The sequence below is a fragment of the Fusarium vanettenii genome (genome assembly GCF_000151355.1).
Source record: "Fusarium vanettenii 77-13-4 chromosome 3 genomic scaffold NECHAsca_31_chr3_5_0, whole genome shotgun sequence".
Lineage (NCBI taxonomy): Eukaryota > Fungi > Ascomycota > Sordariomycetes > Hypocreales > Nectriaceae > Fusarium > Fusarium vanettenii.
In genome coordinates this window covers 140,720-157,871 of record NW_003315854.1, presented here as the reverse complement: position 1 = coordinate 157,871, position 17,152 = coordinate 140,720, and the positions used below count along the sequence as shown (strand labels likewise).

General features: G+C 51.5%; 4 protein-coding genes across 4 annotated transcripts; 2 read left to right on the top strand and 2 right to left on the bottom strand.

Moving 5' to 3' along the window:
• Positions 1–2,753: 2,753 nt before the first annotated feature.
• NECHADRAFT_78368 (uncharacterized protein) lies at positions 2,754–3,389 on the top strand (the record flags this gene model as incomplete). The annotated part of the gene is made up of 1 exon (XM_003042933.1): positions 2,754–3,389. The coding sequence occupies one exon, from the start codon at positions 2,754–2,756 to the stop codon at positions 3,387–3,389; it is 636 nt and encodes a 211-aa protein (XP_003042979.1).
• A 238-nt stretch (positions 3,390–3,627) lies between these two features.
• On the bottom strand, positions 3,628–4,562 carry NECHADRAFT_78367 (uncharacterized protein; the record flags this gene model as incomplete). The annotated part of the gene is made up of 2 exons (XM_003042841.1): positions 3,628–4,245; positions 4,296–4,562. 2 exons carry the CDS (start codon positions 4,560–4,562, stop codon positions 3,628–3,630), a joined length of 885 nt encoding a protein of 294 aa, XP_003042887.1.
• Positions 4,563–6,379: 1,817 nt separating this feature from the next.
• On the bottom strand, positions 6,380–7,656 carry NECHADRAFT_78366 (uncharacterized protein; the record flags this gene model as incomplete). The annotated part of the gene is made up of 3 exons (XM_003042840.1): positions 6,380–7,147; positions 7,193–7,335; positions 7,368–7,656. The coding sequence occupies 3 exons, from the start codon at positions 7,654–7,656 to the stop codon at positions 6,380–6,382; spliced, it is 1,200 nt and encodes a 399-aa protein (XP_003042886.1).
• Positions 7,657–10,996: 3,340 nt separating this feature from the next.
• On the top strand, positions 10,997–14,225 carry NECHADRAFT_103913 (uncharacterized protein). Its single transcript, XM_003042932.1, has 4 exons — positions 10,997–12,082; positions 12,135–12,472; positions 12,519–12,584; positions 12,631–14,225. The coding sequence occupies exons 1-4, from the start codon at positions 11,215–11,217 to the stop codon at positions 14,020–14,022; spliced, it is 2,664 nt and encodes an 887-aa protein (XP_003042978.1). The 5' UTR covers positions 10,997–11,214; the 3' UTR covers positions 14,023–14,225.
• The last annotated feature ends 2,927 nt before the right edge of the window (positions 14,226–17,152 follow it).

Sequence of the window (17,152 nt, the reverse complement as noted above, 5' to 3'; positions counted from 1 at the left end):
GCACGTCGTATCCATTCTCACCATCATCTCGACTCCATACACGCCACAACCACCACGTAGGGAGAGACAGCCAAAGCGATCACCCACAACTTCGCAGCTGGGGAGGGAGGCTATGGTGCTCAGATGGTGTTTACTTGGAAAATGGAGAGCCTCGTCAGCAACACGACGCCCATGTCCAGTGTCCTAGTGCTCAGGTTCTTTGCCGTTCTAGGCTTCATCGGGCTCTTTGTCTCGGTACGAGCAAGCCCTGTTGCGCTGTCAATCATGCTCAATTCATTGAGAATCGGAATTTCTCTGTCGTGTGTTGCCATTAGATACGACCTCATCAGTACAGACATGATGGAAACATTCGACGCCTACCCGTTGTCCCCTCACTTTGGGTCCACTTCATCTTACAGAGAACAGTAGAACCTATGGTTCAACGGTATAGTAGATAGTATTCGCAGTCTCTGAGTGTCAACCGTGACGACTTGCCACAAGGCGATCTCGCCGGCGAAGAGACTCGGTATGCTCATACAGGGGGGGCGATAGCACGTCGCTTGGGCTACACAATACACCGATAATTACAGGGGATAGTAGTAAAGCTAAAGATTTTGTCTCATAATCTGGGTTGTTGAGGAGTAATAGACTTGGGAGTATCCCGAAGTAATCTCTTCCGCAAACGGGTCGCCACGGAACCTTTGGCACCAACCTGGTCGGGATGGTTTTCTGCAGTGTCCCGAAAGATTGCGATCATTTCTCTGGTCATTTGATACGGCCCATGATGCTTAGAGAGAGCCTTTGCCGAAAGCCAAATATGGAAAACAGGTGCATCTCATTGGAGGCAACATGACATGGTCCAGAGGGAAAGCAATGCCAATTGTGTGGTAGAAGTACGTCACGCCGTTGGTACCAGTTAATTTATCTACGGCATTGTGCTTACTATTTAACCAATTGGCGATGTAGATGAGCCTTTGGCGTTGCGATACTGTGATGTGATCCAAGCTGCAAGTGTACGTCGACAGTGGCCTCTGGCGCTCGCACACGCACCTTCGTCAACATTGTCTAAGGGCTTCGTGACAATCGCCAGCCAGTATACATATTTAATTGCATCTTGTCTGAAAGGAAGGTGTGAGTTCCTTCACCCGCGACTGGTGTCGCTCTTGAATGCAATCGAGAGATGGCATCTGGCCAAGGGCCGCAACAAAGACCCATCAAGGTTCAAGAGACAAGAGAAAATACTCTAGAGTAAATAACTCAACCTATTACCCTGGAGTCTTTACATCTAGGACCGCCAACTGCTGACTTGCGCACCTTGATGGCCTCGACAAACCTTGACGGCTTGATCTCCCCTTTTTTTCTTATGGCTATCGGCAGTTTATTACCCTCATGCATTGCAACAACGAACACTACTTTACAGGTTTCGGCTTCAGCGCTGTCATTTGTTGATCAGTGTGCTCTTTGTCACTGTGACGGTGTTCCTCTCGAGAGAAGGGACACCACTAGCATCAGCAACAATTGTGCTCTCTGTCTCGGAGAGAAAGGCAAGCGGAATCATTGCCAACATAAAGCTACGTCACTGTCATATCTATTAGCACTCCCAAAAAGCAATTATGCGATTTGATCGCGAAGACTTTGTCGTGAGCTCCGAGGTCCAGCTTGAAGCCGCCCATAAGCAAGTTCAGGTCGACGGTGTAACTATAGGGGGATGGAGACTTGGACCATTCAACTAGCCAAGAGACAAGATCTTTCTCTTGTAACTGGTTAGATAAAGTGTGACCTTGAAGATGTTGACGATCTTGCTTTGATCTTTGTTGATCTGAGTGTTTTGGCCTTTCGGACTGGAGTAATGTCCAGCATCAATCCGATCGAGGTTTTCGCAGACCTACATTAATCCACGTTACAGACACTTTGCAGGCCTGAATGGATCAATTATTCCTGCAATTAGGTTTGTCTTTGCGCTCTGCAATTGATGTGTCTGTATACCTATGTCAAGTCGGCCTTGCTGTTGTGCCATGTTAACCGACCATCGTGACGCCACGGGCATACCCACGTATGCCAAGTTCACTATACAAATCGAAGACCCTAGCCCTCTAAAACCATTACTCTAATATTATTGAGTCCTCGAAATGTCAAGAGCACGCATTAGGATAATAGCGACCCTGCAGGGGACGAGGACGACATGACTAACGACCGAGAAACCTGACACGACCAACAGCAGGCACAGCTCGGTTGACAAAAGGATCATAGGCCAAATAAACGGACAAGGCCAGTGTAGCCTTGCGAAAGCATTGGGTCTCGATTATAAGCAGTGGCTACTTCAGAACATTTGCAGAATGAAGGCGCACACCTTACACGGCGCGCCTTCGGTGCTCACAGCTTCCAACAGCAGAAGATGGACTGCAACGTTCTAGCTCGATGTTTTAAGGATAACTAACGGCTGATCTTTTCTGTATACATTATCAAATAACTCGAAACAGAAGCGGGGGGGTTCAACGGCTGTCACTCGGGTGTTCATTGTGCTATGTCTAGTTCCCATTGTTGACCAAATTGTTCACGCCCGATTCAGAGCCTACTCATGTCAACATTCCAATTCAGTTGTTGTCAGGTTATTATTTGTGATGCCTCCCTTCTTTTTGTGATTGCTATAAGTTTTCCCTCTTGCCCTTCCGCTCTATCGCTTCCCTTCCTCGATCCACGGCAACCCTTAGTCTACTCGGAACATTACTTTACTCTCTACGCACTTCCACCACTTGTTCACCAAAGGCGACACAATGACCGACCAAGACAACAACGTCCTACCCACCTCCACACCTCCCCCCACTGACAATGACCCCCTTCCCTTCACACGGCAGGCCATGATGCAGTTTCTACAATTCCCGGACAGCTTCGGAGTTGCCCACTCCTTCTACCAATTCGACAAGGAGCTCCAAATAATGCTGCGGACTCTGGCTCCCTGGCAACTGAGCCTACTGGGATTCCATGTAGCGATTTCTCAACGGTGGAACGATGAGACTTTGAAGCTCAGTCAAGAGGATGCCACCTTGAAGCTAATCCCAGAGGCGTTGCGGCCGCTGGTGAAGGACCTGTGTTTCTTTGAACCGGAGGATGTTCCCGACGCGCAAGTGGTGGACTTTCCGATGGATGCTTGGTGTTGGCTATTCCGATATGATCCATTCAAGCCGCGACAGCACGATGTGCCTTCGGGGTGGGCTTCATCGGCGGAGTCGGCAATGTCATCCCCTGAGCACCGAGAAGTTGCAGATGAGGAGCCCGAACCGTCGCAGAACGGCCAACAGAATAATAAGCCTTCGGGGCGAGCTCTGTCTGCAGAGCCAGCAATGTTATCCCCGGAGCGGCTATCAGTTATAGATGAGGAATCCGAGCCGTCGTCGCAGAACAGCCAATAGAGCAACATGCCATCACAGGGTGAATAGGTCCGCAACGATTCCCCAGTGGTAGATTGTGTGAACAGAGGTGGGTGATGATGCTTGAAAGAGCAGCGAGAGAGATAGACAGTTGATCGTAATACACACCCATTAGACAAACTCTTCAACCTTGACTGTGACAATTGTGGCCATGACCAATGACTCGACGTGAAGGGAAAACAGCGCTTTCTATTTTTACGTCTTGTATCCAAGACATGATCTATAATCTATTGCTAATCTCCTCCAGCAGCTGGATCTCCTCTTGCATGAGAAAGATGTGACTCGGTAGTATGAGCACACCACCGGGCTTGATGATGATCTCTTGCCCATCATTCCTCTCGTGCCTCTCTGTGTCGCTGCCATCCTCCGTCCTCATCTCCTCCGCCACACCACCCTTGCTCTCAATGTCGCTCGGCGGTCTAGCTTTCTCACCCTCTGTCCGTACTCCTCTGAGGTCCTCGGGCGTCCACCAGTATGAAGGGAACGTGCGCTGAATGTTGTTGATGAGCAGCGCGACAGCAAACATGATGGTGCAATTGAACAGCACGACAGGAATGAAGAACCATCCTAGCGCGAGTAATCGATCGTCAACGACAGCGAGAAGACCAGTCGCGCCAGCCGGAGGATGAATCGTCTTTGTCAAGGCCATAACAGCCGTGACGGTCGCGCAAGAGATGGCGCCGCCCACCCAACGAATCGACTCAAAGTCATCGCTCAACAGAAACAGCTTGCCAATAGCGACACCAAGGATCGCAGCGATGAGCTGGCCAAAGAAGAAGTTTCGCGGTTGCGCAAGAGGCGACTCAATAGCATAAAATTCGAGAACAGCACCCGCGCCCTGAAGCAAGTCAGCAACACATCATTAATCAATCAGTGACGAGTACATACAAAGGAGCCGACGATGATTGGAGCACCCCTCTCCTTAAACGACGGTATGCGCTCCGACACAACCTCAATAATGGAGAGGGCGCAAAAGATACCGACAAAGGCCCAGAGCACGGGGACGACTGTGCCGATATCACGAGGCTTCTTGTGACGGTAGCCAAGAAAGTAGGCGACGGGGTATGGCAGGTGACGCCACGGCGGCGGAGGAACGAAGCGATTCAGAAGCCGATCGATGTCAAACTTCCACGTCGTGGGGTCCCAACGCGACATGGGGGGTGGTAAGTGGTCTGACGGTATGAGGTGATTCCAAGATGCGAGATCTTGTCGAGATGGTAGATGAGATTGTGCCTGTCGGTGACGACACAATCAGGCGGTGATGCCAACCGTTCGTCCGTCGCAGCAGAGAGAGACCAGAGTCAGAACAGAACAAAGAGAGGGAAACTAGACGGTGACGTCAATCTTGGCCTAATTGTTCAATCGGCTCTAATAAATGCGTAATTTGTTGTGACTAACAAAACACTGCAAACGTCGTGAGTCAAAAGAACAGACCCAAACTGGGCTCCTCGCCCATCTAATAAACCCCCCTCATCTTCCCTCTCCCCGCGGAGATCGTCAAACTGGTCATTCCCGAAAAAACAAAAGACGAGATCCCGAGGGGCAGCAACAAAAAGACCAAACAGGGAGACGCAGGTCTTGCTCATCTGCTATTGGCATCACGAGGAGGCGATTTCGTAACAAAAACTCGGCCGGGTGCAGCTCGGGGTGCAGCCAAGACGGGTATTTGTGGGGTTTCCCCAGGTTGGTCAAATTGGAGCGGAAAGGACGGAAGGAGCGGCGGGTGCATGCTGACGTAAATATTAATGCTATTTTACTTTAATATTTTATTTAAATATTTTATAAGAAATAAAATACTTTATAGAGCTTGAAATGTTTTATAAGAAGTGTAGTAATAGGGGTAATAGTAATGCTAACCTTGCGGATGGCCCTCTTGGTGACAGTTATCTTTCAACCTCCCTTGACATCGTCCTCGGGACATTGGCAACACTGACGGGTCCCAGCTGAGTGGCGCAGACAACGTCTTGAGGCGCTCCCAAGGCAAAGGCCTCGGTACCCAGAGCGAACAGACAGCCGAGAGATCTCTAAGATTAGGAAAGTGGACATTTGATCAGGTCAAACGTCACGATCACATAAAAGGCTACCAGTACAATCAGATTTCACAATGCCTAAATTGCTCAATTGACAGTCGAGTGTGTTTTCATTTCCTGTTGTGGTGGTGGGAAATAGTCGTGCGCCGAGACTTCACTTACACGATCTGAAGGGTGATGACAACGATTATGATCAAGTTTTATGCTTCATCAATATTGGTACCTTCCAAAGGTAACCCTGCAAACTAGCCATTGATAATAAACCTGACCATGCAAGTCTTCGGGCATGACTTGTTGGTCGTCGTCTTCATTGAGGATGGCCATTTACAAAACGGCACGGCTGCCAACTGGCAAAATACAGACTATTTGTGACCATGGCTCAATGTGGCAGAAACTATCTATCTCTTCGATGACCGGCATTGCAGAGACTGCTGTCAAATATATATGTTCAGGCCGCCACTGAACAAGAGAAACAGGGACGCCATGCCTTTCTATCCGTATCATCAGATCATGATTTCTTGACCTCAGAATATGGATTTCTTGCCCTCGTTCCTCTCCGTGAACCAACAATGCGTTGCGGTCTCAACGTTTGCTCGAGTAGTAAGTACCCGAAGGCTTATAACTCTCCGAGCTATCCCCTTTAATTCCACCCTCCCCACTTGGTTCTCACTCTGGCCATTCCCACTTCGGCCACTGGCAAAACTTAAGCCCGGGGTTCCTTCGGCATCGCGGCGCCGACCGGCAGCCCTGCCGAAACTATGACAAACACATTCTCTATTAAACAAGGCAATTCGTCCTCTTTTCTTTTCCACCGCGGCACGATGGAGTCTCGTAGCAGTGGACGGGACTTTACGCCTCGGAGACGTTGATTTCACGATGCAAAGCTCTTGCATAATTGGGTGCTTTTCCGACCTCGTCTTCAATTGACGCCATACGACGCTCCTAAAAGATGATTCCCGCCGATCGAAACCTCTCGAATGCCTCGGTCCACCCTCGGACCGGCTGTCTCTCCTCCAAGAATCCTACCTGCCGCAGCCGCTCGGCGCTCAATTGCCGATCAAACGTCAACCACCATCCAACACTGTCGAGCTGCTTGCTCCCCGCGCCGACGCCTGCCGAGATCGCGTTCGGCTGTCCGTTTTCTGAGAAGAGGTGCTTGTGCGTCTCGATATACTCGCTGGGTGGCTGAGGGGTGGTGTCTGCAGTGGGCGCGACGCCGATGAGGCCGAAAAAAGACGCGATCGAGGGCCAGAGTTCGGCAAAGGTGGTGGGCTTTGTCCGGTCGAGCATGTTGATGATCTTGGATCCGCAGGACGATGAGTTCAGTGCAGCATGAATGGCGATGCGACCGAGGATATGCGAAGATACAGGCGTGAAGTGCGCGTGGTAGGCTTCATTGTTCCCTGGGAATGGGACCTGAACCTCCTTGGCATCGCCAGCGTCGCGCACGCCATGATTGAACGCGTACAAGGAGAGATACTGCGCCCAGTGAAGTGCAAGCGAATAGTTGGATCCGATAGGGCTGAAGCCGACAACTGCGTCAGGACAGACCTCTGTCCACGTCCAGCCACGACCTTTGGACGCCTCGGTCAGAATCTCGCGGAACCAAGGATAAGCAACCGTCTTTGCGTAGTCAGCAGGCAGATTGTCAGCCATGGACTCCTCGAGAGGAGGCGTAAAGATGCCATCCGGGATGTAGATGCCGTAGCCCTGCTTGAGTTAGCAGGAGACGGTGTGAGTGCGATGATGACAGACCCTTGTGCCTCCAGAATAGACAAATGAGTTGAGGTGAGGAGCCAGGACATTCAGCGCAGAAGCGAGGTTTCGCATCATGTCGCAGTTGAGCTGGCATTCCTTTTCGAAGTCGTCATTGTACGGCGCAAAGACTAGGACATTAGCTGTATCCTTGACCATCTCGCCCATGACGTACCAAAGTAGAAGACGTGCGTCGTTTTTTCAATCCCGGCGACCTTTTCCCGCAGCTGGTCCAAAACATCATGGCTCTGTAGATTCACCCCCGAAACAAGTTGAAGCTCTGGCCTAGTGTCTGATTCTTCCGGCCAGAACGTCCGAGATGCATCGACAGGTCGGTTGCTCACGCCTGTCACGCTGGCGAAAGTCGTTGACGTAGGGTAACCCGACAAGAGTTGGTCGACAACAGCCCAGCCAACGAGGCCGGTCGCGCCAAAGACGAGAGCATGGTTTTGAGGGTCTGACATGGCGAAGATGATTAAGTATTCAGGTATGCTACGAAAAGGAAATTGTAGCGGTTTGTGGTGGTTTTAGATGTTCAATTTGTGATGGTTCTTGATGGCTCATCAAGCCAGATTTCCTAAATAAGCCTCGCCGAACGACGCTTGTGGATCGCTCATGAGATGATCTCGCAGAGATGCGCGTCCTGCATAAGCAGATCCAGCAGCGGGGCCAAGACATGCAATCCCTTCTGCAGATTTGATGACCTTAATCTCAACGACGGCTAATTGTGCATGAACTCTTGTTCCATTGCTTGCCATTAACACCACTCACTACCTACCTACCTAGGTAAACACAGGACCAACGATGAGAACTTTGACATTGAACACGGAATCCGTTCAATCAAGCGATCTTTACCGCCCAGGTTTGCCTTCAATTGATTGAGTTTGCCCGGATATGCCTGACAGGAACCCTTACTTGAGGCTATTCCGTCTTGCATGGGCGTGTAGTCCCGCGTAGGCTCATCAAGGCCGAGAAACTGTGATGGAAGCCGTACTTTTGGTATACTTCTCTGTGTTGTAGAAAAGCGATCTCAGCTGGGAAAGAATTGTTATTGTCATAATGCCGATGGTACATTGTCCCCATGTTCACCATCTAGCTCGAGATGGATAGGTACGGCAAGAGTACGGCAGGTCGCATGGCCTTGGAAGAGGTGATGAGCCCCTTGCCGTTGGTGGAGTTCCGTAACCTATCCAGTATTACAACGGCCCGATGGTTGTTCAAGCTATCACTATCGGAGGCCCGACACCGCGTCGCCGGATAAGAGGGCTAGCCTTGTAAGAGTACCGTAGTGGTCAGGTTGCTCAACATCATCGCGTGAACTCGGCCCGCTTCCGAGACGTGCGCATGCGTGCCGGTTACCATGATGAGAAATCGAGTGGCGATATCACCTCAGTTGAGTGGCAGTCAATCTCCTGCCGTGGTTATCGTGCTGTTGAACAGTGCAACGCTGTGGTAGTTCATCTTACCTATACCTTATCTCTGTGATTGGAGTCCACGCCGTGACGATACACGACTGTGCACCGGTCATATACGGCCTCGAGACCCCCAACATTGCCTCATTTGTCCCTCTTGATGTGCTTCGCTGGAATAGGCGGAGGTGCATGTGCGGGCTCGTACTTGTTGAGATGCGGCCCGCTGTCGTGACGGGCCGCGTAAGATGCTTATCTTGTTGACATCTGTCAATGTTGTACGAGTGAGGATGGCCTCATTGTGCTCAGGGTCCTTGAAGATCTCGAGGATGGTCTCATCAATCATGGTGTGTAGTACAGATGCACAGAACGGAAGATGTCAATTGGCTTGCCAGAGAATTCAAGCCTGATTTTACCACACCAAAGCCAACGGCTGTAACGAAGATGTAGAGGTGCTGTATGGCCTCATAATCCATTATTTGGCTGCCTCTGCGCGGTGCTCAATGGTCTGGGGCGGAGTTGGCCCCAGTCGAGTTCCAGGCCAACGTTCTGGGTCAAAGTGCCTGGTGTTCAGATCCGCCTGTTACATGAATCTGACACAATTGTTCCAGACCCTAAAGGCAGATTGTAGATCTAGATGCAACGTCGTGTAATGACCGAATAGTCGTGGACGGACAAAGTGTGGTAACAGGAGAAAAGAGCAAAGAGCTAAAGAGCGAATCACCTGGCTCACCGCGAAAAAGAAAGTGAGAATAGCTTCAAAGCGTACTTGTCTGATTGACCAATCAAAGGTTACCAGCATGACTGTCGCACAAAGTTTGAGCATGTCGTTCGAGTGAGATAGTGCCACGACTCGAGCTGACCGTCTCTTTGAGGCGACTCACATAAAGTCCGAAGCGATGTGACAGAGGCTTCGAGACACAAACACCTGGTGATCTCCAATCACGATGCTGTAAAACTTTGAGCCGTCGGGCCCGAAGGGATGGTAAGCTTGGAGGAATGTCACGGTGAAACAGTACCATCAACCACCAACTCTAGACCTAGGATTGTGATGCTAGATTGGCACTAGATTGGGTTGGGTCGGGGAGTTTATTCGACGGGGAGTTTGTGGCTGGAAGCGGTGTTCCCCAACTCCCCGCCTAATGAGGCTTGAGTCCAGCCTCTTCTTGGGGTAGCAGTAGCAGAGCGGGAGACGCGGCACATCAAGTCCGTGGGCAGATGCGGTGTATCGTATGCATCGTCTGAGCGATGGAAACAAGGATGGGCAATGTGACGACAAAGCCCAGGCGTCTGGACCAACAAGAGGCCTGGGTATGTACAGTACCCATTGGCGAATACGGACCTTGAACACCATCAGAGTCAACTCTCCCCCGCATTCGCGTCCGAGTCAAACCACCCGACCCAAGCGCCGCAAAAGATGGGAACCCTCGTCTAGGTGGGAGATCTCGACGCGGGCGGTGAAACAGATGCAACGGCGCGTGAGCGTGTTAGCGGGACCCTCTTCCCCCCTCCAAGAATGACGATTTGCCCTTTGATGCGACAGGGGGTTAGGAGTCACATGCTCACATGAACGGGGAGTAAGATGAAATATTGGATGGGATGGATGGAGCGCATGGTCAACTCTTGCAGGATGGCGTTCGAGACACATACGAAGAACCCTTGGGGACTCGTTTGCCTCTTTGACGATGCTTCTTTCAGTCTCTTTCAGCTTGCAAAAAAACAAGGTTGGTGTGTCACCGCTCTGCCGCCCGTTGCGCCGTGCCAACCATGACCTGTCACTCTACCCAGGTGCCGAGAAAGACTCATCTCCACAACTCAAGCATCGCCTCGATGTTGATCCCGTGGGCATGCATTTAGCAAGGCACAACGTGCCTCCAATTCTTGGCTTGCCATTCATCCAACGCCCGTCCAGACCTTGCATGTCTCGCCCGCTGGGCGTTCGTCATCCGCGCACGAGTAGAGCACCACATGGGCCCTTGAAACCCTCCTCCACTCTGTCCGCTTGCTGAACCTTGCGCCCCGGCGCCAAGACACAACCCCAAGCGTGGGAGATGCGGAGCTGAGACCGACGCACACGGTGTCGCCGCCGTATCACAAGCTCCGGCACAACGGGGACGGGCGGGCTTTGTTGAGCTTATCACAGAGTAATGCACGTCAAAAGCAAGAAAAACAAGCCTGTGGACAAACGGCTCCACGTGAAATGGACCGTGAGACGAAGATCCAGACCATGTTTGGTACAGTCTAGGGGTCCCCTAGCATCTGACCCCCCCCCGCTAGCTTACTGTGCAGCTGCCTGCCAACCTTGATCGTCTCGGATTCTTCAAACAAAAAGGTTAAAACCAAACGGTGCCCGACTCCATCCTCACCGACTCGCTTCGACGCTCGTCTCCATATCCTCATCTCTTTTTCTCTTTCTTCTTCTTGTCTTTGGATTATTAGTCCTTCTTTTACCCCGCGCGTCCCTCCTCCCCCCGTCTCGCCACAATCCGCTCACGTTTTCGCGCGCGTCGCATTCGCATCCGACCATCGAACCCTTCCGAGATACAATAAGACTGTGAGCTTCGTGCTCTACCGACTCGCAATCGCGGTCGCGTATCATAGAACTTGCCCGTCATGTCGGCTACAACGACGTCGGCCGCCGCGGCTGCTACGAGCGCGCATCCTCAAGGCGGCATCATCGAGGGCCTCAACCCCATACACTACAATCCCAAGGACCCCATCTCCCTCTTCATCATCCAGGCCATCATCATCATTGTGTTTTGTCGCCTGCTCCACTACCCCCTCTCCAAGTTTGGTCAACCTCGCGTCATCGCAGAGGTCATTGGCGGCATCGTCCTGGGTCCGTCGGTCATGATGCGCATTCCCGGCTTCAAGGAGAACATCTTTCCCACCGAGTCGATGCCCGTCTTGACCAATGTCGCTACCGTCGGACTGCTGCTCTTCCTCTTCCTCGTCGGTCTCGAAGTCGATACCCGAATGTTCAAGACAAACTGGCGCGTCGCTCTTAGTGTGGGCCTCGCTAGTATGATCATCCCATTCGGTCTTGGTGTCGCTGTGGCCTGGGGCCTGTTCAAGGAGTATGGTAACGAGGGTCACAAGGAGGATATGGAGTTTGGCACTTTTGCCCTCTTTATCGGTACTGCCCTGGCGATCACTGCCTTTCCCGTCCTCTGCCGTATCTTGTCTGAGCTCCAGCTTCTCTCAACTTCGGTCGGTGTGACAGTTTTGGCGGCCGGCATTGGCAATGACGTTACTGGCTGGGTTCTGCTCGCCCTGAGCGTTGCCCTTGTCAACAACGCCAATGGTCTCACAGCCCTCTACGTGTTTTTGACTGCCGCTGCATGGGTCCTCTTTCTCGTGTTTGCAATCCGGCCCGCATTCCTTTGGGTCTTGCGCCGAACCGACAGCATCCAGAACGGCCCATCCCAAGGAATCACGGCTTTGACCCTGCTTCTGGTCTTGGCGTCCTCTTGGTTCACTGGTAAGCGTAGCCTTAATTGGTTGATGATGTGCATTTGCTAACCAGTAATCAGCTGCTATTGGTGTTCACGCCATTTTTGGTGCTTTCCTCATTGGTGTTATATGCCCTCACGATGGTGGTTTTGCCATCAAACTGACTGAAAAGATTGAGGATCTGGTGGGATCGCTTCTGCTCCCTCTCTACTTTGCCCTTTCAGGTCTCAACACCAACTTGGGTCTGCTCAACGATGGCAAGACTTGGGGATATGTCGTTGCTGTTATTCTCTGCGCCTTTTTCGGCAAGATCTTTGGTGGTTCTGTCGCTGCGCGTTGGTGTCATTGTCTTTGGCGGGAGAGCTTCACCATCGGTGTGCTCATGAGTTGCAAGGGTCTCGTCGAACTGATTGTCCTGGTAAGTGAGGCCTTTCAAGTTGACAGCGTAATACTGACTTGCCTAGAACATCGGACTCCAAGCAGGCATCCTCTCACCCCGAACATTCACCATGTTCGTGGTCATGGCACTGGTTAGGGATGCGCCCTTACAAATTGATAGCTGCTAATCATTGTTAGGTAACCACTGTTTCGACTACGCCCCTGACCAGATGGCTCTACCCTGTGTGGTACCGTCAGAAGGTGGAAAAGTGGCGCCGCGGCGAGATTGACTGGGACGGAACTCCCATCGCCACCGAGGCCCAGGCTTCTGAGCACAAGATGGAGGAGGCTTTGGACAAGTCGCAGACCAACCGGGTTATTCTGCACCTTCGCCTTGATGCTCTGTCTGGCCTGTTCAACCTGGTTTCTCTTCTCGGAGGCTCTAGGAAGGCATCCAACATTGCCCACCACGAAGCCGATGATGAGGGTTCAGCTGTTGCATCTGCAGATGACAAGCCACGACAGCCGCCTCGTCGCCCTCTCGAGGTGCACGGAATCCGTCTCATGGAGCTTACCGATCGTACATCGTCAGTCATGCAGTCTACCGAGGTTGCCGAGTTTACTTCTCGTGATGCCGTCTTCTCGGCTTTCCAGACCTTTTCTCGCCTCAATGGTGTCGCTGTCGCTGGCCAGGTTTCGATCATTCCCACGTCGGCTTACGCTGAGACTCTCGCTAAGTGCGCTGAGGAGGCCAGGTCCGACTTTATGCTCATTCCCTGGAGTACCTACGGTGGTCTTGCCGAGGAAAACTACGGTGGTGCGCTGTCCGATAATGATAACCCCAACGATCGTTTCTTCAACAGGACCTATATCGACTACGTCCAGAGCGCCCTTGAACGATCAACCTGCACTACTGGTGTCTACATCAACCAAAGCCGGGATGACAACGCCCTCTCCAAGAGGCCCACCCTTACCCGCCGAGCTCTCACCGGACTTTCGGTTCATAGTGACCACGGCGGCCCTACAGTCCAGAGCCCGGTGGATCAGAACCAGCACATTTTCGTACCTTTCATCGGTGGCGAGGATGATCGCGCTGCTCTGCTCTTTGTTCTTCAGCTTTCCCACAACCCTCATGTGTCCATCACTGTTGTTCACCTTGGCTTCAACGAGGATGAAATCGACACACACAGCCCTCCCGACAGCCATCCTTCCAGCAGCAACGATATTGGCAAGGGTGTCATCGGCATCCCTTCTGCAAGCGACATGGATCTTTTGAGCACCGCCAAGAAGAACGCTTCTGGTACCCTCGAGGGCCGTGTCACCTTTATTGAAGTTTCCGTCGACTCGATCCGCCAGCTGCCCGACCGTGCCGTCGCTCAGGCTCGTGAGGTTGTTGGCAAGTCCAGACTCAACGTTGGAGACCTTGTTGTCGTTGGCCGATCCCACCCCTTCTTTGACAATCTCCTCGTCGACGACCTGGGTGTTGAGCGCGAGTTCCAGCGCACCGTGGGTGTCCTCGGTGACCGTTTCGCCCGTGCCGGTATTGACGCTGGCCTGTTGGTTATTCACGATAAGCAAGCCAAGGCTTGAATTACTGCATTTCGTGCTACATTGGATATGATATGAAGGCGTTTGGATATTATTCCTGGCTTGTGGACTTGGGCACTTGCATAGAGTACAAGGGTCTCGCATACAGGGAAGACTGATGTTGACTGGATTGGATTGGATTTTAGCATATACCAGATCTCGATTACCCCCAAGGTTATGAGCTATGAATGGATTTATTGTCTATCAATATGATGTGGTGAAGTGGTGGGTGAATGGTGATAGTGTTGGATCTTTTGAGATCGCCTGTCTTGATGTTTCTCTCGCTTGTCCGGGGTAATAATGTCCCCTGGTAGTACGGAAAGCCATCGTGCATAGATGTGTGTCTATAAAACAGCGGGTGGTAAGATGTGCGGCACAGATATATAATGAAGTTACCGAATGCCAGCTAGCCTGACGACGGGGCACCCCCAACAGAAGGCCATGACAGGTGGTTAATGATTTATAGCCTAGGTATTGACTGCTTCGTGTGATGGGCCAGTAACTCCCTCACTCCAGCGAGAAGGTTTAGCCGTATGCCCCCGTTCGGTTAGGACCAAAGCAGAGAGCCTTGGCTGGATTCTTGAGGTGAGGAGTATATATAAGGGAACATGATGTAAAAAGCCCGGCACCCGGGCGAAGTGTAGAGCCCACGGGATCCGTCATCATTGCAACTGGAAGACGTGGTGAGGAAAAATCACCCTCTGGACGTCCCGCTCCAGGCTTTTTCATGGCCATGGAGGTGATTTCACCAGCCCATCTTCAAGTTGGCCCAGAGGACGTCCTGAGCCTGCGACGGGGTTCAAGTCGCCACGTGTGGGCTTTCATACTTGAAAGTGCACGCTGGCCATAACTGATGCCCTTTGTTGTTGCAGAGAAGTCTTCGTGGTGACCAAAATTCCAATGTGCTAAAAAGAGGTAAAACGGGTGATGTTGATTATATATACATGCCGGTGGTCGCAAGTCAGGCCTGATTAAACATACCCAAGTTTATAAATGATTTGCAAAATTATATAGTAACGGAAGAGAAATGTCTAGATCGAGCTGGGTGATGTGGAACTCGGTACTCTCAACAAAGGGAACGACTACAAAGAGCATCCACAATGACTGAATCTTGAAAGTCGTGATGTGGAAGGACAATTGTCTTGCAGTTCCGTGATGGGATCCCAGGGTTCTGTATCACCATCAATGTAGTTCCACCCGCTCTTCCCTTTGCTATACCGTGAGATGGACCAACCACATTATCTCTTGGAATGAGACTGCGTCAATATGATAGGAAAGTTGCTGTCGTCAAAGGTACACGAGGACCAAAACTAGTTTCCTTCATTAAGGCAGCGCTTCTGGACATGATCTGTCTCCAAGGTGTGCCGAAGGGGGTCTCAAACGGCGACGGCAGTGATCGACTTAATGTTGCGGTCCTCGACACCGATACATTCGTCGGGAGACGAAGCTTATGTAGGGCGTAGGAAGTATAATATATAATAAACCAAGTGGCAAAGAGGGAGCGTGTTCGGGATTGAACCTTTGGTCGACCACCGCACAACATTAGGGGGTGTGGTACTGATTGAACAGAGTGTCTGATCCGTGAAAGTTTGTCAGTTGCTCTGACTTTCATTGTGACGCTAAAAACCGACGACAACGATAAACACCCCTTGACTCCCGTACCTTCCGCCGGCGGCGGTAGGCATCCAGTCAAGTTCGCTCCCTCGCTCTCTCATTGCCCCCCCCCCCCCCTTCATCGGGGAGGTGATAGTTAAGCCGATCGGTCTCACATAGTATATGCTGATACCAATGCGGTGACCGATATGTTCTCAGCCAATGTCTGTTGTTGCTATCCAGTTCGGTCAACAAACACCAGTCGAGGTGAACACCGCTTATGACATCTCCGTTGTGAAGTTTCGAGATGGGGGCATCATTAGTCGTGTCCATGACTAGGAACCCCCAATATAGGGCTCAGACAAGGACACAAAGCTCGGTGTCATTGTACGCGGCTGGGACGTATATACGGCCTGCCACTCTTCCTATACCAGACACGCAAAGGGAACGAATAGGAAATTGTCGCTCTGTGTAGGTTGCGACTCCAGCTCCTTTGGGGTCTGTGCATCCCTGTAGGCAGTATATATAGAGATGTATTTCTTTTTCCTTGACGGCATGCAAAATTAATAGAGAGGCGTCCGCGTTGGAGCACGATCCATGTCTCTTCTTTCAGTCGGACGCCAGCGCCCAACGCGTTGCAGCCTCGAGGGTTTCTACTTTAGTTGGGTAGGGTTCCTGATGGGCCAAATGGCGTTTTTCGCATTGCCCAAATCCTCTGTCATTATCCACACTGCAAGAAAGACCGGCTGTTACCCTTTTGTTCGGTCCATAGCTAGTAGCGTTGAGCACTCCAAGTTGATGCCCCCTGTGATTGTGTCGAAGGTCGGCTCCGAGGCTGGGAACACCCAACTCTTAGTGTTGGAAGTGTTGTAGAAAAGCGCTGATTTCGCCGACCTCCAATATATATATATATATAGAATGCCGTTGACTCCATCCACGACCCGAAGGGGGCACGTTAGTTAAGACGAGCGCCTCATAGATTGGAACGCCTCCGGCCAGAATCGATGGCGATGTGCATTCCTCTTTGGAGTATATATAGGGGTGTCTTTCCCATTGGCTGATGCCACGTAAGAACGATAAAAAAGCATTCGCGTTTGATGGAGATATATTTCTCTTCATTTGCTGGTCCTCTGAAGCCCGCCGCATTTGAGGCCGAAAATTGCTTCACTTGACCGAATGGCTTGTCGGTCTTTATCTGGAGCGAGCTTTTCCACGAAGAGAGCCCTGGCTCGAGAGGAAAGAGAGGACGTTCGTTCCATGCACAACGCGTTGCGAGGGTGTATTAACCCGCATGGTGCCTCAAGGCAGTCTACCGGATATAATCGGTGGTTATGACAGATGCCTTGATTCGTTGGGCGTCCACTAAGTTTGCAAGGATCTGTAGCTCCGCTGGCGGTCTTCCCACTCTCTGTTGGTCGAGTCGACAGACAGTAGACGAACCGGTGCGGATGTATATAGCGGAATAGCTTGAAGACTTCGTGGAACCAAAGCCAGTGCGGGTAATAAAGGATGAATACCTCTAGGGACACAGGTGGAATGG

What these genes read in the sequence shown, in the direction of transcription:
- NECHADRAFT_103913 (XM_003042932.1), top strand. Translation starts at nt 11,215, where the DNA reads ATGTCGGCTACAACGACGTCGGCCGCCGCGGCTGCTACGAGCGCGCAT. An exon ending in TCGTCGAACTGATTGTCCTG is followed by an intron (nt 12,473 to 12,518) that starts GTAAGTGAGGCC and finishes TGACTTGCCTAG; the next exon opens with AACATCGGACTCCAAGCAGG. An exon ending in TGTTCGTGGTCATGGCACTG is followed by an intron (nt 12,585 to 12,630) that starts GTTAGGGATGCG and finishes AATCATTGTTAG; the next exon opens with GTAACCACTGTTTCGACTAC.